Source organism: Anser brachyrhynchus (assembly GCF_964034855.1).
Source record: "Anser brachyrhynchus genome assembly, chromosome: 10".
In the NCBI taxonomy this organism is placed as follows: Eukaryota; Metazoa; Chordata; class Aves; order Anseriformes; family Anatidae; genus Anser; species Anser brachyrhynchus.
The window spans coordinates 3,128,872-3,154,636 of record NC_137705.1 but is presented as its reverse complement, the minus strand read 5'-3'; the positions used below and the strand labels follow the sequence as shown (position 1 = coordinate 3,154,636).

Here is a 25,765-nt window from a genome sequence, read left to right as displayed (position 1 = left end):
CCCTTTCATAAAAATGATTGAAAAGTTCAGCTGAATATTCTCAGTGCATTTATTTTCTTGCCATCCTTCACAGATTTATTTCTCTCCATTCCATTCTAAAAATATTGTTTTGCTTAAGAAGAAAAAAAACCATCCTTGTGACAATTTGCATAATATGTTAATGCTGATATGCATCTAGACATCTGGATGGCATTTTAATATCTCATTCTCATTCAAACAACTAGAAACCACACAGATGGTAGAGACAATTTTAAGAGCATTGTTGTAAACAAATAAGGCAGCCAGAAAATCAAACACACTCTAAGATAGGCTTTAGAGCCTCTACTGCTTTCTGTGTGAGAATATGCATATGACATGTTTTGACTGCACGAGCGAGCAGCCCTCTTCAGTTGCAGATAAACTAAGAGGCAAGTGCAAAATTTTTAATTGACATTGGTAATCATTTTATGGGAAACTTCTTACCCTGCCCAGCATAACTGGCACCACAGATCATACTCACCACTAGAGAGATATTTGAGGCTCATGATGCTGCTGGGCAGACTATGTGTTTTATTTCTTCTTATTTTCAATTAGCAATAAAAATATGAATAAACCTGATTGCTTCAGGAAGAAGACACGCCAATTTTGTTTTCGTACTTTACATAATTATGTACCTTCTAATAGTTAGTTGTTCCTGTTGTTAAAAAATCACCTATAAGAAGTTGCATAGGACTCAGTAATTCCTTGCAGGCCTCTTTAATCTGCTGCTTGTTTGCACCTCCTTATAGGCAGGTAATCTGTCTGAACTAGAGGGACTACTGCAGGTGCCAAAGCTTGGGATCTGTTCAACGTGCTTACGTAAGAGCTATAGAGCAACCTTTTCTGTAGGTGGAGCTGATGTCTCGCCAGCTGCTGTAGGCTGGTGTATCTTTCTGGATTGCATTAAAATTACTCCTATTTTTATGAAGTGACTCCATAAATTGGTTATTTTTTCCTCTTAACTACAGTTGTTCTTGGATCTCTTAGCAGTTACGGTTACAGATCCCACATAATTTCACTGACATATAGAAGTTTTCAGGGATTCAGCTGTACTCAGTGGAGTACATAATACAAGATTCCAGGACCTGCTTCTTTTGCTTCATTCTCCTGTAGTCACAGACAAAAAGCAACAGTTCATACTCAATTACTTCTCTATGTAATTGTAAGTACATCAGAATATTCCAAAAGCTGTTGAATTTTGCAATATAAAACCAGGTATCTAAGTCTTTCATGGTAACCCAAGAAACACCTCAAGTAGTGAATGCCACTGAGATATTTGGCAAACGAGTTAAAAATTAGTGCCCAATAGAGCCTAGTTAACTGAAGACCGTAGGACTCTCTTGAATTAAAGAGAATAGAATTAGAAACTCATGGAAAGCTGGTGGTAACCTCTTCAGAAAGCAGTTTATCGGGAGACATGGAAAGCAGCAGTTCTTCAAACATTTCTGCTTTTCCTCTCATATTAAAAATCCCAACTGGCATATGGTGCATGCTAAGAAGGGAATAGAAGACAGCTCACAGATATGAAAGACAATGGCAATGGAAGTTCAGAAAAAAAAAGGCCTTAAGTCATCTTTTAAACCTAGGAATAAAAACAACATTTCAGCAGAAATTATCCCAACAGAAGCCTTTCGGACTGAACACTGAATAAACCCATTTCCCTTTATGACTGCAGCCTGCTCCCATGCTGAGGACCATCCCCACTAACTGGCGGGTAGTGCCCACTACTGGCTGACATCCTTCTTTCCCATAGAAGTTTGCTCAGTCTCCCTCTCCCACTTTTCCATCTTGTGAGAACTTCTTTGCACATGAGTTTGGTGGTCCAGACTGAGCCATGAGCCAGGTAGCCACAGTGGATTGAAGCTTGTCACTGAGACTGGGGCTGGGAGCTCTGAGCAGAAGAACCAGAGGTAGCAGGAGTGGGAATCTGAGTCAGGAAGACTTCTGCACTCTAATGTAGCTATGAAAACTTTATGTGCCATATTTGAAGTTTGCCTTTAAAAAAAAAAAAAAATCAATAAAACTTTAATCCTAAGCGTGCTTACTTTGACAAATTTAGTTAGTGTCTAGCAGAAAAGGGAGGATAAAAATAGTCATTTAATTTTTAGTCTGCAAATTGTAAGATTGCAAACAACATTTGCTCTCAAAGATGATTCTTTGTTCACACAGCTGGATTTTTGTGATTCTTGTGCATGCTTAAAGAAAATCATGATCTAATTGTTCATACTTCAAGCCTGTTGGTGATGGAGCTATTGTGGCAACTAGAATGGATGGAAAAGACATTAATAACAAATGGTGCAAGCACCTCCCTCTGATCACAGAGCACTAGAAGCAGGAAAATGATTAAATTATGATAGGAGTTGTCAGAACACAAGAGAGGGGCACTTTTACAGCACAGATTGATCCTTTGTGCTTATGCTGAGGGGGCTGGTGCATTCCCTCACCAGGTGTGGTGGGTTGGTAGAGGAGGAGGCAGCTCCAGGGACTATTCTCAGTGCCTGCAAAGTGAGGTTGTTCACAAAACCAAGGGGGGCTGTGGGCAGGAGTTGCTGTTGGTGGCCTCAGCATGGCAAGGGGATGTTGGCCGTGGGCTTTTTCCCCTGTTTTTTGTGGTGTAATAGCAGCAAGTGTCTGCCTTCACCCACCTGTCGCTCTTCTCTTTGGATCCCTGTTTGGACGTGGGGAGGGCTCCTCCAGTGAATTTTGGAAGCACATCTAACAGCTGGACTTCAAACATCTCCAAGACATTCATCTGACACACTTCTCACCCACCCTGGTTTTACTGCAGCGTGCATTAGTGAAGCAGGTCAGAGAATCCAAAGTTATTTTTGAAGTCCATCATCTTGCCAAGTATCAATCTTCCCGTGTCTCAGAAAACACAACAAACAGGCATTTTTATAGGATTGCAAGAGCTTTTGGTGAAAGGTTTTCATAAAATATGTATGAATTCATTGTATATATGCAGTAAAAAAAAGAACAGATATATCACAGAGCATCATATTTTTATGTCAACTTTGGTGAGAAAATATAGATCAATCGATTCTAAACTCTTGTTTTGCTGGTTCTGAAACACTACAAAAAGCACTGATGTAACCAATGTAGACACCACAGGAAGAGTTATTATCTAATGAGTTTTCTCTATTTGGATCTGTAATTTAAACAATTCCATATTGAAAGAAATACATTTTGCTGTCTACAATTCTTTATCAACTTCTGAAGAGCAGAAAAGGCATTACAAGTCACTTATTAAAGTCAAAGAAACATTAAAGCATTTCAGCTGAAAATTTATAAGAACTTTTATGTAAAGAATATCATAACTTGTTCCTCAATCTCATTTCCAAAATGAATGCCTTTTTAAAAAATTGAAATTTCTCCAAAACAATGTAGCAGATCCTTCAGGCTGCGTGATTAAATTTGAGGATTTGAAAGCAACTGAAAATAGGGTATTAAATCAGGTAGTATTGATCGATCTGCATTATGAGTACAATCCCTGCTGTTTGAATAGGTGGAGAAGAGAAATTACATTGCCTGGAGATGACTGAAATCTGTTACCATTAATTTGTGTAGGCCTAGTTAGGAAGCAGAACATCAGTTGGTAAATTGAGGGATCATGATAGACAATCTTTTAAAGAATTTTTTAATGTATAATGAGGAACTGGGATTCTGTAATTTCTGTAAAGCCATGATTGCGGGTATGTATACAATAACATTAGATGGAGATATTCAAATTTCTATCAGTGCTATGTCTGTGATCTCAAAAGCTACATTATTAAAAAGAGAGGTGCAATTAAAAGGGAAGGGGAGTAATTCAAATACTAAAGTATAGTGGCTCCTTTAGAGCTGTTCCAGGCTTTAGTTATTTACCTTAATTGAAAAAGAAGGTGGGATTGTCTCCTCCATTTGCATGCTTAGAATAGCTCTTTTGGTATCTCTCCAATACTCTGTGTAATTTTAGACTTAGGACAGCTGCTCACTCTAGTCAAGCTAATAAAATTTCACAAAGAAATGCATCACTCTGTGCACAGAACTAGACAGAGGCAAAGAAATATCAAAACGCATGATTTTTTCTCACTACCTTGCAGCAAAGCCACCCCTGCTCTCAGAAATACTGGGGTGTTTGGTACCACAGAATGTCTTTTGAGTGTAGCAAAGTGCCAAGAGATAAAATGGAAATGAGAGGGAGAGATGCACTCTCCTTGATGCCATTTAGTTGTTGATTCTCTCTCTATGGGATTACATCTCCCAGCTGTCCTGAAGCAAATGACATACAAAATGGTCTACAGGGCCACACTACAGCTGCACGTGTATGTCTACCAGTTGGCTGTGGAGTCCTGAGGATGGGGTTGTTTAAAGCTGAATCCGTTTTTTTGGGGGTAGCAACTTACTCCTGGTATTGTGTCTGTAACATTTGTAGGAAAGTTGTCTTTACGATCCCACCAGCTGGTCTTCTGTTGGTCTTCAGACATGCGTGTATCTATGTCTACCCTGGAGAAGCCACCTGCAATACATTCACAGATCAATTTACTGTCAAGTGTTTTGGAGTGGTTCTGTGCTCAGTTAGAAATGTAGTTGCCATAAGCAGCTGAATTTCAATGAGTGTTTCCTAGAATTATACTTACAGTAAATTAAGCCATTTCAAAGGTTTTTCATTTAGATACAGGCAAGTGTTTCTGTACTTAATCAATGTTGTTTTGATTAGAATCTACTATATAGGACTTCTGTGTCCTCCCTGCAAGCAGATGGGGAAGCAAAGGTTTCTATAGCTTGTCTTGGTTGTGTAAAAAGCCAATTGCAGCCTTTGTGAAAGAGCCAGGGTGATTTTCAAGCCACCCCTTCTATTGGGATCCATCCTGGTACAACCAGACTCATATCACACATGATGCAGTGGAAGCCTTCTCTCTAGTGCTGAACCTGTTCATATGTTTCTCAAGATTATTTTTTTATTATTATTATTTTGTCCCCAAACACTTCTCTACCAATGTACTTTGGATGTATTATCAGATTTCATTGCTGTATATACTTCCTTTCTACAGACAGACTGACTAATCCTCACACCTTAGAGCACAAACTAGATAGGTGTAAGCAAAGCCCCTGAAGGCCAGCAGAAGGGAATCTCATTCTGCTAATGCTTGGTTATTCCTCTTTCGTTTATATTGTGGACCATGTGGCAAGAGATCCTCCACTTTCTCTTCTAATGCTTTGTCTTGTCCTAACCACCATGCAAAATATGCAGGGTCCTAAAATGGAATCAACAAAACACACTCATCCAGAAAGAACGGGTAACATTGCTCAGCAACATGTATGAAATGTGTGCATCTGTGTGGATGAAACTCCATCTGAATGGGATGAGCAAATGCTTTGTGTGTATGTACGCATTATGTACGTATATACAGCACTTGTACCATAACTGGTACTTTTTAATTATCTTAGCTGTTTTGCATCTAGGAAAATCAGTTTTGCCCTCTTTGTTCAGGAGAAGGATATCTTAATTGCATTTATAGCGTTTATAAAAACCTTTCATACCTGTTTATATTTTATAACACCTGAGTTATGTAGTAAATTTCTAGAAATAAACTTCTTTTTCTTTCCAACCAAACAGGAGATCGGACTGCATTAGATTATATGAAATTTAAATGCATTAGTTGTTAGCCAAACTGAATTTTCATATAAATTAATATTGTTATTGTATTTTAATAAAGCAATAGCATTTATGGAATTATGTAGACATCAATCACTTGGGGGTGTCTTGGAACAATTATTGACTTCATGCATCATCTGCTTCTTCACTTCAAAATTTGTTGCACTTTTCATAAATATCATATAGCAGCGAGCCATAAAACACATTTTAAATGCCTCCTAGCCCATCATAGAGACTGTTGTTAGAAAAAGCCCCCTGAGCTGATGACATCCTAATATGTGACTATGTAATTAAAATTTTGACATATGCAAAGAGTTGTAAAATAGATAAAAGAGTATGTATTGTAAATAGAAGTTTAAAGGCGCTGAGCAGATGGTTCGTTTGTGAAAGAGGTATGGGAACCGCCAAGAAATGACAAACAGATGGCTTAGGTGTGAAGGACAGACAGGGAAATTTGGAAGAGTTGAGGACATAATGGACAACTATCTGGCGTTTTGTACACACCAAGTGAATCATGGGCCTTGAATAGAAGGTTAAACATTTTACATTTTTGTATTTGAATTTATATAAATGTGTCAGTGGAAAATGTCCAGCAATAAAGCCTGATAATAATAATAAAGACAAGTCATGCTTCACAGACTTTGGGGAGGATGAAAATTCTGTTCAAATTGCAGATATAACTTGAGTGATAACACAGGTACTTTTATCCCAAGTCATGTGTGTGCACTGCGTGGTCTCAATTCAAATAGAAAATTTTCAGAAGTGTAGCAAAACCATATTGCCAATATTTATTCAGGTGCCTGAAAACAATTTTAGTAATGTCCTAATAAATTAACAAATGTTTGCCAGCTGCTGCTCCTTGCTTTTCTACTATCTGTTGTGATAGCAGGCTGTTCGATGAATTCAGTTCAAGTTTCGGTGATTATATATCAAAATCATGACTGAAATGCAATAATTTTGAGGCAGAAAGATCAGATAGAATAATGTTTATTTTCTGAAGTAATGGGAAGCTTTAACTATGACCAGATTACAATTATAACATTACTAAATCTATCCTTGAATCTAATTTTCTGTTGTTTTGACTTTCCCATATTTGTCAGACTCCAGGCAGGCTTGAAAAATACATCACCAGCTAGAAAGTAATGAAATTTGTGCATACAAATGGACAAAAAAGTCACTTTTAGTGATCAGAATCGAACTTCCTGAGACTTGTAAAAATGTAGGGATTTTGAGAGTGGTCTTTGATCAGATTCTGCATGAAAACATGATCAATGTAGTAAAGGGGGGATATTTATGAACTTTTTTGCAGAAGTCAGTTAGTTTTGTCAGTTGCTTTTACAGGTCTGACAGGAAAAACATGTAAGTCTATCCAGTCCAAACTACTAAAAAACCTTCCAAAACAGCATTTAATAGAATTATTTTTGCTTAATTTTATAAGTTATTTATTCTTCTGTCCTTAAACAAAAGACTATTTACCTTTGAAATAGCATTTTTAATTAGGAAAACTGAATTTCTGAAAAAGAATTGTTACCTGGGAAATTGTGGAATATTTTTCCTTGCAGTTTTTAACTTGAAAAACAACAACAACAACGAAACCCAAACATTACAACAACAACAAAACAGGCACTTTTGTGATGTGTGGTGTCTTTCATAACAGTATTAGTAGCTACATGCAGTGTAGATACTATGGTAATAGAGAGGAACACTGGAGTACTAGTAAAAAATGGTCTTTGCTACCTACTGCTGCATTATATAAACACTTTGGATTATTTATTGCTACTATTTGAAAGACTAGCAGCATACAGTTCCTCTAAGAATCAAACCAGAGCGAGGCTGCAGTGTTCTGTAGTAAACATTATTGAAAACAACAAGTGCTTACATTTGTCTTTGAAGAGTTCCCATAAATCGGTTAAAGTCAATTCTAGTTTTTCTGCCTTACGAAGGCCCAGGAGTTGCCCTGAGTCTTACCCACACAGCAATCTACCTTGCAAGGTACTTGCACCTTTTGGATTCTATTTTTTTGAACTTTATCTGCATTTGTTTTGCTTACTGGATGATCGCTAATCCATGACATACTTCTTTTCCTCAGCAATCTTGTTCTTTTGTGCATATTTCTCTACTTAGTTAATTTTGTCTCTGCACTCCTCAGGCATGCCAAACAGCAGCTAGCATCCTCCCAGCTGTCACCCCTTGTCATGGTGACAATCCCTTCTCCTGCCAGCTTCCCCCTGATTTTCCTACTCAAAACATCTCTATTGCTCAGCTCTCCATTTCTACAGTACTAGAGCTTGCTATCATGCAGCATAATTCTCATCATCGATCCATCCTTTTTTTCTTAGGATGTTGGTAAATTTATCTTCCATTTGTCTGGAGAGGAGCTGTGTATTTGGACTATATGTTATTCACTGAAGGATGAACTTATTTGACCTCCTCTTTTTTTTATTTTTTTTTGGCTAAGAGAGACTGTTACCTGTGATGTGTTATATCTCACTCCTCTATTCTAGGCTATCCTGCATCTCCTCCTTGATTTCTTTTATCTGCTAGGTATCACACCATACCAGCTGTCCAAAGGAGATGAATTTTAGTAGGACTGTTTGCACTATGACAGTTAAGATTTTGTCAGGATAGTATTAAAAATGACATCCTTCAAAAGTTTCTAGCAGCTATAAATATTTGCTCTACAAATCTGTGGATTTTGTTAAGGTATTATGTTTACCTTTATAAATCTATATGATTTATATAAACACTTATCAATTATGTAGTTATAAAATATAGTGATATATTAAAAATGCATGGTAGAAACAAACTACAAAATAAATAGGCATGTAACTATAGATTATTATTATTTCAGTAGGGGAATTTATCTTATGCAAAAATGTTACTTGCATGATAGAATCCTTTTTTTTTTTTTGGTGTATCTAAATAGAAAAACTGTCATAAAATAAATATAAAAATTATGATATATTTAGATATAATGTGTCTTCAAAATTAAAACAAAAGCTCACCTCTGCCTAATTCTTTAATCTAGAGGAAAGTTCTAGGTGGTGTCTAAAGGTGTTTCTGAACTTCCAAGAATACCTTAAAACAATTCATATAGCCAAGCAGACTTTCTGTGTTAGGAACAGAGAAGGCAAAGGCATTCCTCAACAGAAATATAAGATTGCTGATGCCACATCTTAAGACTAAGAATTAAAGCAAATAATTAAAGCAAACCCAATCAGAGGGCAATCCAGTAACCGAAAAGCCGTTGAAAAGTAATTGAGCTTCTGTTTCCCTTCCAGCCTGTGCACTTGTGAGGGTATCAATGCTTTAACCGTTCATTCAGTGTCTTTTCTTGGACCAAAAGGACTAAATGTTGAGGGTTGTTATAGGGAAGTAAGTGTCACAGAGCTCCTTCTTATTACCTTGTAAGTTGTCCAAATGATGCACTGCAGGAGAGCAGCTGCAGGACACCCGAGCTACAGGGAACGGCTGACAGCCGGCGGCACGCTCTGCCACACCGGGCACGTCCCTGCCAGGTACAACGAGGGCTACCAGAGCAAGACACATCCGAGGAGAGAAAAAATGAACCTTCTTAAGGATGTCTGACAGTCATAATCTCTTCTCTTCCTTTCTACCAGGGCTGTGACAAAATCATAGTAAATTTTGTTCTGTTCTCCTCTAGGAGGATAAAAATCTGAAGCTCATTCCATTGAGGAAGGCTGCAACCTCATTTACACTGAAGTCAATGATTTCTTCAGATGACTTCAGATTTATAGTGCCCTGAGTGAGAGAAAAATTTGACCCATAATTTTTTAAAAATAGTTATGGTTTTTTCCACAGTCTTCCTTCTGAAGACTCACTTTATTCAGCCATCAATATTCACACTTTAAAGGCTTATTTCCATCAAGTTCCATCAATGACCTTTAGAAATTGGTCCCTTCAAATAAGAAAAAAGACCTCAATTACAACAACATCTGCCTCCATCTAGCACTTTATTTGCCTTAGAGAAGGGGTGGAATGATGATTAAGTTAATGGATAGGTCATTTTCATTTTTCACATTTACCATGTAAGTGGCTCCATGAATCACCGTTTATCTGTGGCCCAGTCATGGAAGGCAGTGGAAAACATCCACTGGCTTCCACAGACTCATTTCCTGTACACTTCGGAGAGGGGAAGTGGAGTACTGGTATTAATCAAACTTTACAACCCATAGGATAATATATTTGTCTTTTCTTCAGGCTAGAAAACAAACACTACTGCCCTCAGGCTCCCATTTCTCTAAAATCTCCCTTGGCTACCTCAGCTTTTCTACTGGCACTCCGTTAGGCAGCATCACAACTTTATGTGACCACTTGCAAGCTGTAAGGTGATGATTTTGCTCTTTTAGATAGGATAACACAGAGTGAAATTACAACAAAGAATTTCTCTACCAACTTTTTCTTTTTTACTAGGTTGATGCAAATATATAACCATAAAGACACAGTCAGTGATGGCATGAGACATGAGCGTCCCAGTGTACAAAACATTTTGCAGTCCTTCTTGAAGGGATACATAGTCATCTTGTGCGTGTGGACTGCTGGCCACAGAAGTGAAATCCTAAGCAGGGAGCACGTGTAAAATATAGGATGTGTATAACATAAGAGAGGATACCTGTAAGACATAGAAAAAGCTAAAAAAAATAACTACTTGGGATTTGGGGAGGAGCTTAGCTTCAGTAGGAGAGAAAGCCAGAAGGCTGGAGTGTGAACCCCAGCTAGTTAACACTGCAGTGACTTACCCCTTCCTGGGTCTTCTTAAATGAGAGCGTGCAGACTAACTGACTCGCTTATCGGTCCAGTTTCATCCGTGTCTCTGCAGAGTTGCAAGGACTTTTCTTACAGGGTTTGATTCCCTGACCTTGCTCAGCTTTGCTCTCCTCTTCTTGGACAGATGATGAAGTGCATTCACTGACACGATGGTGTGAAATTCCCTGGGTGCACACACAGTTACATATGAATATATGTTTATATATATGTATATATTTATATATATATACTTTATATATATATATATTTATATATACATAGAATGAAATTGAAAATATAGATTAAAACAAACCCAGTAAATTACAAGAGTGAACAGAAGCTTTTAGCAAATTAAGGTTAAAGATGTTTTCAGTGAAAAAGAAAATAGGCCCCTACTAGCGTGTCAAAAGGAAAATTAAAGAGCAGTGTGTAAGTTACCATTGTTACTCCTTTTTTGATACACCACGTATTAAAAAAAAGGGGAGGAAGCAGAACAAATCATTGTAGTGTTGGAGCTGACACTGAAGCTTTCAAAGACTGAGAATGCACTGCAACAAATTGAACCAAGTGGGAAGCAAATATGCACAAAGCACAGCTTTCTTCAGAGGCAAAATATATTACAGTGAGAGCCTGTTTAACCATCCCATTTGTTGACAAAGTTATAAAGATCAAGATAATTAGACTGAGCAAGTAGTCAAGATTTACAAGAAAAGAAACAATAATGTGAAAAAAATATAGAAATACAAGTTTTTTTCATTTGAACTGACAAATTACATTTATTATTCAAACACTATAACCACCAACTGGTTCAACACCAGAAGGAGCCTTGAAAGATGAGACATAAAATGGACTTAAATACAAGGCTGGAGAGAACAATATGATCAGCATAAGGGCAATAAAAGCCAGCCCAGAAAGTTGTATTCTGTAAAAGTTAGGGGCCTACAGAGAAGAGACAAACAGGGCTGAATGTCACGACTGCGGTGTAAGCAGTGCCTGGACTACAAAGAATGCAACAGGAGCATTTTACTAATAGAAAGTGTCAAAAGGAAGAGGCTGCACATAGTACGTGCATTCGGTTAGCAGCACAAAATCACTTGTGTCACAAAGCAAAGGGAGACAGACATAAAATGAAGTGCCTCCCTGATGAGCATGCTGCTGGCACCATGAGACTGACAGTGGTAACATCCGCAAACAAAGAAATACAGAAGCTGCATAATTTAGCTGCATATAAATGCATGCTCAGAAAAACGTCCTTTCAGTTGGACTCAGAATTAGAATTCAGAGTGCAGACACATGTGTACACACGCACATATATGTATACATATGCATTTTTTTCTAATGGCAGAAGTCTGCTCTCCGTCCTCTGATCAAATGGAATGCCAAAATAATTAAGCACTATGTAGGAATATATCAGCTGGAAAAAGCAACACATCTGGAGATGTGAAAACATAAACAATCCTAAGCAAAATTTCATTTCCACAGAGAATCTTTCTGTTTAAGCTGCTTTCCCTATCCTTCAAGGATATGGCATCTATTCGCCTGAAGATAACGTATATCAATTTTAAGCCACATTTATGAACTTCATTCAAAAGCTAGGATGCCTCTGAGTTATTAAGCCATTAAAGGCTTCCATCACTTTTCATGTCAAGGTTAATAATCAAATGATTAAACAGATTAAAGTTAGAAGTCCAGCAGTAAAAATGTAATATTTTCACCCATTTTATTAAATTCAAGAACAGTCCTAAATGGGTTTTGATGTGACAAACTGTGTTGAATTGTTGAATTGTTTGTAATTAAAAGACAGCTGCTGGAAAAAGAACTTAAAATATTTTTCATAATGCTCTCAAAAAGAAGTTGTTTGATTCTTCTTTCCAGTAGGGAAATATATCCCGCATTTCATTTCAATACATTAACAAACCTCCATCACTTTAATTTACCTGAGTTTCTTCAGATTAGGAGTCTGAATGTGCTTCCAACATCAGAAGTGCCTAATCAAGAACAATGATGCATTTACACTGGAAGATTAACAGCTGCTTTGGTCCTGACAAACTCTGAAGTGGGCTACTACAAAGTTTTTCAACAAAACACACTATAAACGCAATTACTTTTTGACTTACCGGTGTGTCAGCCCACAGGGAGAGAGCTGAATAATCTTTGTAAAGGACCATGGCTTGGGGCAGTATTTACTTCAGCGTTGGACACCGCCTGCAGTGAAGTGCTGGGTGGGGTGGGCTGCTTCATGCACTAGGCAAGAAGTGTCCAGGATGGAGCACCCCAGCAGTGTGGGAAGGTGAGGGCAGTGCCATTTGACTTCATTTGACTTCTGTCAAGCTGGAACTTCAGCAAGAAGGTTTTTTTTTTTTCTCAGATACTCATTGCCTCAAGTACACCTAAAAGCTATGGCTTACTAAATCTTTTATTTATTTATTTTTAATAGACAATGGAAAGTTGAAATTTACTGTAGAAATATTTGCTATAGAAACATTTTCCTAGAGGAGAAATGTGTGGAAATTCCTTCAAGAAACCTTGCTGACAACTTCACTGAATCCTATTGCTGTTTCTATTTTGGGACAGATCATGAAGGATTTATCTGGTTTGTGAAAAGCTGTAAGATGGTTCTATACGTTGTATGATGATACAATGAATTTAGCATTTGTGTTACCTTTCAGACTCCTGCACTACAGCAATCTTTCAGTTTTATGACCACATGCTGTGTATGAAACACCACAGGACCATACTGCATGCTTCTCACACCGTTAGATGCCTTAAGTACACTCTGTGTTGGTCCTGTTCAAAGTTAAGCATTGCTGTGGCATCCAGATGTTGAGTTCTACTGTGATACAAAATCCACAAACATAGAAAGCACTAGGTTCTGGAGCCAAGTGGCTGAAAGAATACCACTGTTTGAGACAGTGGTTTTCTTGTTTAGGTCATAGGAGTAAATCATAAGAAAACTATTTATCTGAAACTTATGTAGCTGAACAACAAAAAAAAGCACAATTATTCAAGCAGTTTTGTATCCAATCATCTGAGTTGCGTTTAAAGAAATCCAAATGGAAAATAACTTGTCCTGAGATGAAATCTAGGCTTTGGTACACACCAGAATAAAATGGTAATTACTGTAACTGGTATCTCTAATTTGCCATAGCAAAAAATGCTCATTTGTTAATAAACTGCACCCCTTGCAGTGCTCTTCTGTATAAGAAAAGTAATCTCCATTAATTAAGGTTCAGAATACAAGAAACAAATAGGAAAGATAAAGCCCTTTCTCAAAACCTAACTTTTAACTTCAATTTGAAGTGGAAAATGTGCATGTAGACATGGCAGCATTTGCGTGAAAATTTGCTAGAAATATCCTACTCAAATTAACTTCTCGTTCTATTAGCTCGCTATTGTTGAAGACAGCAATATAATGTTGTAAAAGTCACTCCCTCAACGTATACTGTTTCCTTATAGTAAAATGCCATGATTTATTATTTTTATTTCCAGTCGCCTGGCTTTCTCTCTGGAGGAATAGCTGATTAGTCTCACTTCAGGCAGTTTCAACCGGAAAGAGAGAAACAGCTAAAACAAGCTAGGAAAAAAACACTACAGGAACTATTTTGCTCTCTCTATAATTTGAAAGAGCTCTTCAGCCACTGTGCTGTTAAATTCCACCGGGTTCTGCTGGAAGAAAATGAATGCTGCAGGCAAGGTGCTGAGGAATTAACTTGTTTTTTTTTTTCAGCTGCGTCTCTCTCCTTTTCGGAAAATATTTTTAGATTAAATCCTTGCTATAGCCTAAAATAAATCTCATACTTGGGATATATAAGAGCAAATCTTATTTACTCTGTGTGGTAATAAGTCTGTTTCTCAGGCTTCATAAGAAAACAGGAGCTCATTTATATGGTAAGATGAGAATTGAAGGTGATGCTATTGGAGCAAGTGGACACGGTGTCTTGTCATCATCTGACATGAAGATTACTACCTATCGTAGTAGTAGTAGCACAGCTTAGTAGGAGGAGATCTCAGAGCAAACTGGTCCTGAGGACCTGCTGACCATGCTGCAGAGGTTTCCATCACTCTGAATGCACTGCATTGCCGTCACCCATGCACTCCAGGTGTGGTTGGAGCACTGAGGTGTGCTCCTGGTGAACATCTTCCTGAAGACACACAGTTCAGGTACTTTGAGTTGGCAACCAAAATGCAGCAAGGGGAGACACGCAGGAGGTGTGTGTCAAAAGTGTACTCCTGCCTGGGCTGAACAAATCCACTAATGCATATGCAGTCCTTTTGTTTAAGAGAACAGGATAACACTGTGGTGAATAATTGAATCGTTGCTCTGGTGTGATGGGGGTACTGCAGCAATGGAAACAAAACCAGGTCTGCTGAACAGTTCTTCACTTCCAAGTGAAATAGGTTTTATCTTTCGTACGACCTGAAAATAACTGAAACCTGCACAGAAAACTTTTCATTAGCTTTGCAAGGTCCCCTAATGAGATGGATGGAGAATCAGCCACCTCTTCACGTGACAGGCCTGGAGCAGGTGGCACAGGCTGCAGGCCCCCCAGGAATGGCTGGGGGTGGAGGTAACACCTCCCCAACCTGCGTCTGCAGGAGCCTTCAACTGGCAGCCACAGAGAGGAGTTAGAGATCCACAACCTGTAGTAGTGTCCCAGCACCTACAACATGCACTGGCAAAACCTTGCTCTTGTGTGAGGCTATGGAAGAGGAAATGACCTAAGTTACTTCAATTTCTTCAACAAAGAACACTCAAAGAAACAAATGATAGCTAGCTGGAACAAAACAAATTCTTCCCAAAAACCTCAAAATAAGGCAATTTTAAGGACAAAATCTCCACATTATCTATTATGATTCACCATAATTATATTTATTATTGGCTTATTTTAGTCATCTCTAGACGTATTAGAATAATGTTTTTTCTTTCAAATTCAACAGGACACAGAGGTTTGGATCACATATATTTATGAAAGGAATTATATGATGTGATGTGCTAGTGGGAGACAGGATATGCCAACCCAGGAGATCTTTTCCCACTTCTGCTTCTCTTTCAGTGTTCCTTTGTTTCTAATTAGGAGGCTGGCATAATACAAGCAGTACTCATAATATGCAATATATTTTTTCCAGATTACTTTAATAGTACCAAAAAGATAACCAGTGAATAATCATAATAAAATATATGCAAAGGGGATCACAAATCTCACTGATGCAGAACAGGAAGAATTTGTTTTCAAAGTGTTGCTAATGACTTTCTGCCTGCCCCTTTGAAAATTGCTTTGAGCTTAGTACTATCCCTTTGAAATCCAATTCATAAATTCACAAGCAGCATGAAATTCCGGTAGGAAATAAAACACTTTTATTCAAATGTATTATAGCATGTTGATGTTGTTTCTTAGAGCATAAACTGCAGTAAACACTGTGCTGAAATACAAACAAGGAGTGACCTTACTATATGATTTTGAAAAGTTTCTGGGTTAAAAACCATAAGTTCAGCAGACTCACATCCAGATTAATGCAAATGGATCCAGATGATATCCTGTGGCTAATGCAATCACACACAAAGTGTTGCTCCTGTGAGGAGCATATACCCTCCTCACGCCGAGGAATCAATACTGAGCTGCTGCTTTGGGGAGCTGCAGGGACAAGTGTGATGCTTCCCAATTCACTGCCAAAAAAAGCAATATGCAGAGAGCAGGTGCTGCAGACTGGTGCTTTGGCAGCAGTGCCGTGTCATTCAGCAGCTGCTGATAAGTGATAATTTTTCATGGGAGCTATCTCAGAAGCATTTCTCCAAGTGGCTGGTTCTCATGACTGCCTCTGCTCTCATTTTACTCTGAGTGCTCCTGTTAAGCACTCTCTACAGATCTGCTCTACCTGGAGTGTGATAGAAAGTTGCTGAAATTCTAAATATTGCTACTAAATACATATTGGTTTCTACCTGGGCTCTGGAAATAACTGGTAGTCTCCTTGTATCATAGTCTCTATAGCTCTGCTAAATATTTTGTTCCTCTGCACAGATGGAAGGCGTAGCTTTTGATGCTACCCAGTGTTGTCTGTGTGTATTTGGCTGCCTCATGTCAAGAGCTGCTCAATTGCCTCTTCCTTTTCTTTTTAAGGGAAACCAACCAATATTCCTAAAGAATCACAGGAGCAAGTGATAGAGATATCCAAGACACAGGAGAAAAAAAAAAACAAAACAAAAAACAAAACAAAAAAGGGAGATCAGAATTTCCTTAGTACCTGGTGGATGTGGCAGGTCCTGAGGGTGTCCAGGGTCTGGGAGCTTCTGTCCTGCATCACAAGAGGTGTGTGATCTCCTGGGGACTCTGCCAAGCACCTGTGTGAAACCAATGGCCATGGAGTGAAATGGTGCCTCTTCACAAAAAAAATAAAATATAAAAAAAGAAAATCTTGATTGTCTTGGTTGCAAATCAGAGCAAATACCTTTGGGGAAAAAAAAAAAAAAGAAGCAAGAAAGAAAAAAGGAAAAAAAAAAAGAAAATATTAAAATATTAATGAACTGCAACTCCTATAGGTCTTGGGGAACAGAAAGTTGTCAAGCTCAGTCCCATTCGTGAGAGAAGTTAAAGATCAGTCACCTGGAACAGCACTGCCAGGGAATCTCCGGAGCAGCAGACGTGGCTTTCATGGGAAACCTGTCTCTTACCTTCTGTAATTCTAACAAAATATTAGACAGCAAATGAAAGTGACCTCCACTGAATGCCAAACAAACTTTCTCATTAATCGAGGAATTTACCACTACCTTTCTCTCTTTTAATTATTATTTTACATTTTTGAATAACACCTACAAAAGAAGAAAGGGCAATTTCATAGACTAAGACTAAAATATGGAAAAGATAGAAAGGTGGAAATATCAAGAATTGGCTGATTTTGGATCAATGTTCAAAAATCTATGTTTTTCCATAAATGCTCTCTTGAAATCTCTCTAGCTTTATGATGTACCTCTATTACCTGTGTGCTGATTTATAAGAAAGGTTGTTAATGCTTCCAGTGTTTCTAAACAAGCATTTTCATAGGAGAAAAAAAGTCATGCCTCTCACCATTTAAGGATCTACTTTTTATAGACTAAACGTGCGATTTCCACTTGTGTCAGGCAGTGAATCCATCTCCTGGGTCAGGCCTTGAGCTCTGCAGTGACTCGGATGGACTTTCCTTTCAGTCCCTGCTCTGCTACCTGAGGCCAGCAGGCCTTGGCCAGCCCCTGCGCCTCTCTTCCCTCTGGGATAACATGCAGCCAAGCAGCCTCTTTAAAACGTTATTTATTTTAACACAACATTGTAGAGAAAATCTGAAAATTGCAGAGCTGTCTCCCTTCAGACACCACTCTCAGGATGTGGGAAAGGCCAGCTTCTCCGGGCTCTCCCAGCCCCAGCCCTGGAAATTTTAACCCTTTCTTTTTGAGCTCCAAGATCCCAGACATGATTGTTACTTCTGAAGAGACAAAAGAAGCACAGTCTTCTACAACAAGCTACAAGAGCCCTTGCCTTGTCTAGGACAAACCTAGACATTCCTATTCCAGCTTGATGGCAGTAGATCAATTTTTGTATTTTTCACTTTACTTTTTATTGAATCTCTAGAAATTCAGTGATCGTGATGAACAACACTCTGCTGCATTTGACTAATGGCCTCTCTTAATAACTATGCTGTACTTCAGTATTCTTGCACTGTAGCCCCTGAAGAGTTCAGTGCATTATTAAATATCAATTCCAGTTCTGTCAGTTCAGGCTCCTTAATGCCGCTGAAGCTATCTTCATATTTGAAAACCATGTACAAGCACATGAATATCTTTTTGCTTAAAATCAGGCATCTAAATTCACCTTAAACACCCAAATAAAGCCAGACATATTCTCAGAAATGCTGAAAATCTGCATCATTCACAGCCATCAGTGAGACTGGATGATGTTCAGATCCTTTGGAAATATAGAAATCTGTTTTATAGCAAAATATACAGTTTTACTAGCTAAATGTCAGGTACCCACACTTGAGTATCTTCTTCAGAGAACTCTGCATTTTGCATCCAGAAATGTTTTCATTTCCTGGAATAGCTGTGTTTATTACTTTAATAAACTGAATTAGGAAATATGGTTATTGGTTTCCTAACTAGGCTAAATTAAGTTTCATTAAAAAATAAAATCTAGGATTCCAGTTTATTCTTGACATAAAGGCACTTAAAATGTAAAAACAACCATATTCCTTTTCCTTTTTTATTTTAAAATGTGTAGATAAAGAAATCCTTCCTGCATTAAAGGTAGAGCTATTCTCAATGTTTCAAATGGAAGACAATACCATAAATACAACTTTTAATTAAAATATCAAGTATGTAATGTTTCTATACTTATTATGTGTATGATTCTTCTGCTTGCTGTAGATCACAGAATAAAAACTCTTAAGAAGTCTATATTAAGCTATCAGGGTGATGCTCCAAAGCTGTTACCTCTCCTCTCCTCTAGGAATGGAAGTATTTTGTGGAGCTGCTGTGGGCTGCAGAAGGTCCTTTCGGGAAGCAGGGGATGAACGTGGACGTGGGCTGTAGCATCCCAGCAAAGTAAAACCAACCAAGAAATTATGTATTGTTCCCGGGTGAAATTAACTTGTCTCACACGCAACCTATTTAACGGCCATGCCAGAGGTATGTCTCAGTTATGAAAGGAAACACCAGGTAGTAACGTTTTTTGTGCTTATTACTTTCAGATCTGACACTGAGACAGCTAGGTCATGACTTTTCCAAAGCAGTTATCAAGTTGGTTGTGCATCCAGAGCTAATGCTTCTGTGGCTCCTGCTGAGGCATTGTGGCACCCCGCTCTCCCGCGGGTCTCTAATGGGCATCGGCTGACACCTTCCTGAAAGCTCCGCTGCAGCGTGATTTACTGTGCAGGGAGTAAATGCAAACAGGTACTACATTAACGCTGCCTGCTTCAAACCAGTTTGCCTGGGCGTGAAAGGGGGCCAAAAGACAGCGGTGAGAAAAATCTGCCTGCCCCAGCTGGTTTTGTTCCGAGCACTCGACATTACTGTAAGGCTCCCCATGCCCACGGCCTCCTGGAGTAACGTTAAGGGGATCCCATATCCCTGGAGACATTTGGAAATCCCACCTGGGAGCATGCTGATGTCCAGCTAGACCCGAGCCTGTGGTGTGGGTGACCCACTCATCTCTGCTCCTGCACATATCAGGCCTGGCAAAACCTGGAGGAATGGGTGAGGAACCACATCCTCAGAGGGAACAAATGGCCTGGCACCAGTTCCCCAGCACAACACACCTCACCAGGATGGTCTGGCCTTCCTAGCAGGACTTCAGCAGAGCATAAGGCTGTTTCCGTCACATCCCTGGCAGACCAATTCCATTTATTAATGGAGAATCGCTGAAGCATGAGCTAATTCTTTTATCTACACTTTTGTCCCACAAATTGGTGTTTAATTGTCTGAATAACGAAAATGGTGGGTGGACACTGTAGCAAAGATAAACGCATTGATTCTTATCACTGAAACAGTTAAAAGCCCTGTTTATTTCCTCGGAGGAGCCTGTTCTGTATATTTATAAAAGCCACAGAGCTGCTTTGGACTGTGGGTGGGCTATTGTGGACTAATTTCCACTTGCAAGATTTACAAATGATAGATTATCTCCAACAAAAATGATCGTGGAGCTAAGCTGAAAAGGTTCGCTAAAATAAAAAAGGTTCAGCTACCTCTAAATATAACGGCAGATTCAGCACATGTACGTCATGTGCCGTGAAAATTACTGCATGTGTGTCAGAAGGAAGTTCTGCAAACTTTTTTTCCAGGTTCATAATTGAATCACTGCACTTTCCACTCACTGAATTTAGATGTTGTAGAGCTGTAGTATGGAGAGAACGCATTAAATTCAGTTTCTGTGACAGTAATTAATAACAGAAGAAATACTAAACAAAAAAAACAAAAACAAAACAAAACAGCTTTATGAGAGGCTTAATAAGTAGCTAAGTGACCAAAACCACTCCAAGTAGTCACCACTGGGAAGACAAACTGTACCAAATCCCCGTCTGCAAATGTTGAAGGCTTAATGAGATAATTGTTTATTTCCTTGTCTTCTCTATGACTTTCTTATTCTAAACTCTATTAAACTGTACAGGCAGCACAGTTTAAGACAAAACTCCTTGCAAGCCAGGCAAGTCATTCCACTGAAATCAGTGAGAAGGTTTCTGGCATAATGAATTTTCAGGCATTAGGATATACAAATTGTCTTTTATTTTATAACAAATCTTATGACCTTTCCCCATCCAGCCCAAAGCACACTCTTTCCTTTGATAGTGTATCAATAGTTAAAAAGGTAATTAATACATCTGAAGCTATTAATCTGTCAGAAGAGCGTAGGTTCAGAAATCACAGTGTCTTAACGAGCAAGAGTATGTGCCAATTCTCCTGAGTCTTTGAGCCTCTGATGGAGAAGTAGCACTTCCACAGGCACCAGCTCCATCCACATTCACAGGTAACGTATGGCATAAACAGAACAGTTAATCCCAAGGAAATAAGAACTTACTGAAGAACAAAAGGCCTTTTTCTGTTTGCTCCACGTCGAACCATTATACGTTCATCCTGCACCTGGGTGAGGGTCGTGTTGCCTCTTCCTGCGCGGAGGGGAGGACCAACCTGAGCACTGTTTCTTGCCCAACATTAGAGGAAGGCATTTTTGCCTGTTGGCTGTTGCTACCACTGCTGCTGTGCCTTTTCAGGCTTCATTCTTGAAAGGATAATAACTGAAGTGATGAATATTGCTGAGAGAAGCTGCAGTGAATGACTGAAAAATTACAGTCTCAGGTTCTGGTTCCATATCTGCTCTCCACAGAAGTAACACAAGAAGAGAACAGGATGTTTGACACCACCAGGCAAGAAGAGTGAAGTATGCATAAAACTAAAATAAACCAAAATTGCATGATTGTCTGGAGCCTCAAGTCATTATTCATCTTGATGAAGAAAATAATCCAACAGAACACACAATATTGTCCATGTTGCTCTCTTCTTAATCTGTTAGGAACAATTCAAACTATAGTCTCCTCATATAAACTCTGGCCAACTCTGGATTATCACATACGAATGTAAGTTGTATCCTCACCTCATTTCTTCCAGAATCCTGCTGAAATCCATGGGAATTTGGCATAAGAAAATAATACAACATATCACACTGTAATCATCATGTTGCAGTGTGCCAGGCTAACATTGCAATAAATGGCTGAGTGGAAGGAGACAGAAGTTTAAGCTGGTACCACTACACAATGCTTAGCACTACAAAGCAGTTTTACTAACTCTGCAATGGTAATTGATTAAGGAGAGCATGTTAAAAAACATGTAAATAGATGCATTAGCTAATTACGAAAATCACTTTCTTCTCTAGTTACATGAAGAGCACAGGAATGATTTCCCAGCTCATTAAGTTAGTAAATGAAAGAATAAAAAATCAAGCTGCGTGTGGCAGAAACCAGTTAGTAGAGACAGACCTGTGCTGCAGAGGTACAGATTTCCCTGCCAGCATAAAGGTATGGCCAAAGCTCAAAGGGACACAAAACTGGAGGGTTTTTTGTATGCAAAACGTAAGCAGACACGTAGACGAACAGAATAATATATATTTTTTCTAATATCTATCTCCAGCCTTTCAGGCATTAGGTCTTCATCGAGCTTGATGCTTCATGCCTTAAGTTTGAGAAGGACAGAGACAGTCAGACAGAAAGGGGGGCCCACCCTGCCCACCCCGTGCCAGGCTGTTGGGCTCTGCAGGGGCGATGGCAAAGCCCAGCTGGAGCTGGGAGGGGAACGTGGAAGGGGCCGTGCTGGTGGGGGAGCTCTTCCCCCAGCGGAGATGGAGATGCGTGCAGCAGCCTGGAAGTGTAATAGATGAGCAAATGCATCCTGGTGTTATTGGGCCATGAAGCCAACATCCCAGTAATGAATTGAGAGATAACCGAGTGAGGAGAGGTCATGAAAATGAGAACAAGTAGCTTATGTTTGCCGTGACACAAAGAGGAGCTAATGGGAGAGCACTGGCAGGGGGATGAAGTGCTCAGATTAGAGAACTAAATATTCATTACTGAAATATTCTGAATGTATACGAGTGGAACAAGATGGGATTTGTCAAGGCCAGAAAAGAGCACAGTGTTTCCTTTCTCTCCTCCATCCCAGGCTGAAGTCCTTCTGAAAATCTGAAGTAGTTCCTTGGTTTTGTCCCACTGAACCAGAACTTACTGCATTGATCAGGGGTTTTTGGAACAGGAACCCTGCGGTAGGGCACATACAGAGCTAGGGTAAATGGCCACTGTTACACTAAATGCTTTGATTACAGCTAATTTGTGAGATACAGCATACAAACAGAAGACTAATTAAGTGGGCCAAGATAAGCAAAGTCAAGATACCAGGTGTTAGAAAGCAAACTGAGAAAGGATTGCCAGGTTTTGTATTTTCCACAACTTAGAGAAGAAAACTGCTGCTGATTTGATATGTTTCACAGAACTTGCTGTGAACAGCATGGCACAGAGCTTCAGGTAAACATGCTGTAATGAGAATATGTAGAACGTAAAAATAATTAGTCAAGGTTTATGGACCCTACCAGCTAAAGACAGGACACTGTGAAATTATCAAAGGCTCTGTACAGGTGTATAATAATACGAAAGCGTTGTATGGCAGATTCAGAGAGCAGATCTGCAGGCTTTCATAGCACAATTAATATAACTTTGTTCCCTGTTGGTGTTGAAATTAGTCATTGTAAGTACAGCAAAACACTAATAAAATACACGCTGAATAATACACTGTATCGTTGCACCTCCTTATTTGTCTTATAAGCTGCTTTCTCTATTTCTGGTCTTAACACATTTAAAAGAAAGACTTCTTGAAAGTCTTCTGTGAGAGTCAGATGTTGATTTCCCTTCAAACAAGTGGGCTCTGAATACTGAAAGCACAAAAGTAGCTTGAAAGCGTCCACTTTCATCTTTCTCTTCTCTCATCGTTAAAAATATTCTTTACATCACCAGTAATTTTCATCAGCCAACATCAAAGAATTCTGCACTCCGGGGAGGAAACTTGGACAGTGACCTGAAGAGCAACCAACACCACAAGCTGCTGGCAAGGCAGCTGTATTAAAATATGGGTAACACGGTGAATCAAGGAGTGCAAAATACACACCTGCAGAAAGCTTTAGAGCAAACAGTGATCCCGGGGGAAGGTGTAGACTAATTGCAATTAGTGCTACAAAAAGATATTACTGTTCTAATGTGTTAGCATGAGGTTGTGCACAAGAGAGTAATAACAGAAATGTCAAAGGAAGTGAGCAACCACGGAAGAGCTTGGGCAGAGGGATCCAAAGATGGGTGTCCGGGGAGGCAGGTCAGAAACTGCCTGTAGCAAGTTGAGTTCTCTAAGAATTAAAGGATAGGGGAAACGACGTGCAGATGGGGCAAGACACGAGCAGTGTGTTCAGAGGCAGATGCTCATACCTAAACATGGGACATTTCAAAATGAGACCATTTGATTTGCATATACTCAATGTCCAGGACATGGACTCAACCGTGTACCCACGGCCCAGGATACCACTGCTCTGAGATGGTTGGAGACTGTGTTGGAATAGAAGAGACTGTTAGATTTCCTGCCTTAACCAGGGTTCTACCTGCAGTCCACAAATCACTTCCTAGTGCTGTTCATCAGCTGCACTGCCCACACCGTGACCTCCTTTTTACAGATGTGTAGGGCTTAGAAAGCCCTACGGGCTCCCCTCCATGAGCCTGCAAGGCAGGGCTCGTCTTGTTGCTTCTGCCCCTTCTGGCTCCAAGTTCATCACAGCAACGGGCAGACACCAGCCTGGAAGACAAATTCCCTAGCAAATTTACCTCAGTACCTGAAGGACTGAATTCATTTCTAGCTCACATCCATTACGATACAGAAACATAGCTGTCTCTTTTATGAGAGGCAGTTTTAGGTGGCAAAGTCAGCTGGGTTGCAACCGGTGTGCTACAAACTGAAGCCAAATGAGCACCTGAAACATCCCCGAAAAGAACAAAGAACTTTCCCTGTCTTCCTCCTCCTGGAAAAAAATAAAAATAAATCCCAAATGCCTGAACTGGGCAACCTCCAGTGCCTGGGCCTCTGAAAGCAGAATGATCAATCTTTTCCCATCTGGTTGGTCTTGGACTAATTAACTGACATGGTTGAAAATGAGCATCGGCTAATTGGAGCACTCTGTTCTCCCTCTCCCTGGCAGGATTTTAATGGATTCCAGATGATCAGTGGTTCAAAACCCATCAACATTTTCCAAGTAATCCCACACCAACGCCACCAGTCCTGAGCCAGCTTCCCAGCAGCAGGCACACGTCCTCACCTGGGGCTATAAAGCCAAGCAGCATCATTGGAAAGGAAACTTGCCAAGCATCCTGAAACGGCAGGCAGATGTGTGTAGTCCCCGGTTTATATGATACCCTGAAAAACATGCCACCTGCAAAAAATAATTGGGCCAGCTGAACTACAGGCCTTCTGTGAAGCCAGAGGAAATCCTTCAAACTAGCCCACACAACCTAAAGAAGCAAAGGCCACCTGCAGAGCTCCTCGCGAGAGACCTGGCCTCATGCAGAGCTAACAGACAGTTGTGTGAATGCCCTGAGCGTGCTGTATCTCTGAATCCAGGGTCAGCAGAGACAGGATTCCCCAGGATTTCCCCGAATTTAGGCATGAATATTGCAATGCCCACGTGAAAGTAACATACACAAAGATGTCCTTTAAAATGCGACCATGTAGAGTGATGAATGCTAAAACCAGTTGTTTTCTTTTATGCAACTCTGTCTACAACACTCGGTGGGGTTTATTTTGTTCTCAATCATACTATAAAGCGGGGTTAAGCCTGCTGAGGTCAGGAGATTGCCTGTGATGAAACCAAGGTAGGTGAGAACAGACTCCCACCTGAGGGAAGCTTTCTTCATCTCTCTGCAGCACAAATTTTTTAAGATTCTCTTGGCATGTCTTGTTTTCTGCTCTTTAGTGGATATTAAAAAAGTGCATATTTTAATTCCCAAACTATGATTAATTCCAAGGATTTTTTTCCCCTCTATTTTCTTCTTAAATAATTAAATTATAGCAAAATTACATTAAAAGCTAGATTCACTAAGAGGAGTTTTTACACGTTTGAACATTTTATTTCTGTGTTTATCAAGTTTGGAAATAAGAAAGCATAAATAAAATATCTTCATGGAATGGTAATTCATTTCTTTTTCTCTAATACATGAAATACAGTTGTGGAATACAGATCATCATCTAGCTAGAAAGATCATTTAATATTTATTACTATGCCATTTGGTTCTTCAGATGTAAGGGGA

General features: G+C 39.4%; 1 protein-coding gene across 11 annotated transcripts in view; it reads right to left on the bottom strand.

The window, feature by feature from the left end:
- Positions 1 to 2,913: 2,913 nt before the first annotated feature.
- The window catches only part of LOC308200333 (uncharacterized protein), a 117,993-nt gene continuing 95,141 nt past the window's right edge, over positions 2,914 to 25,765 (bottom strand). For 5 of the 11 annotated variants that reach the window (XR_013955490.1, XR_013955491.1, XR_013955496.1 and 2 more), the window contains 3 exons: positions 16,664 to 16,760; positions 10,417 to 10,608; positions 2,914 to 4,516 (listed from right to left, as the gene is read on the bottom strand). Coding sequence is in view for 1 of the 11 variants with exons in the window: in XM_080605921.1 (XP_080462047.1) it covers positions 24,802 to 24,891 (90 nt within the window). In the remaining 10 variants the exon portion in view is untranslated. Of the gene's footprint in view, positions 4,517 to 10,416; positions 10,609 to 11,771; positions 14,858 to 16,663; positions 16,761 to 20,958; positions 21,553 to 24,777; positions 24,892 to 25,765 lie in introns of those variants that run through there. The other 6 variants (XR_013955498.1, XR_013955503.1, XR_013955499.1 and 3 more) reach the window with 5 other exon arrangements.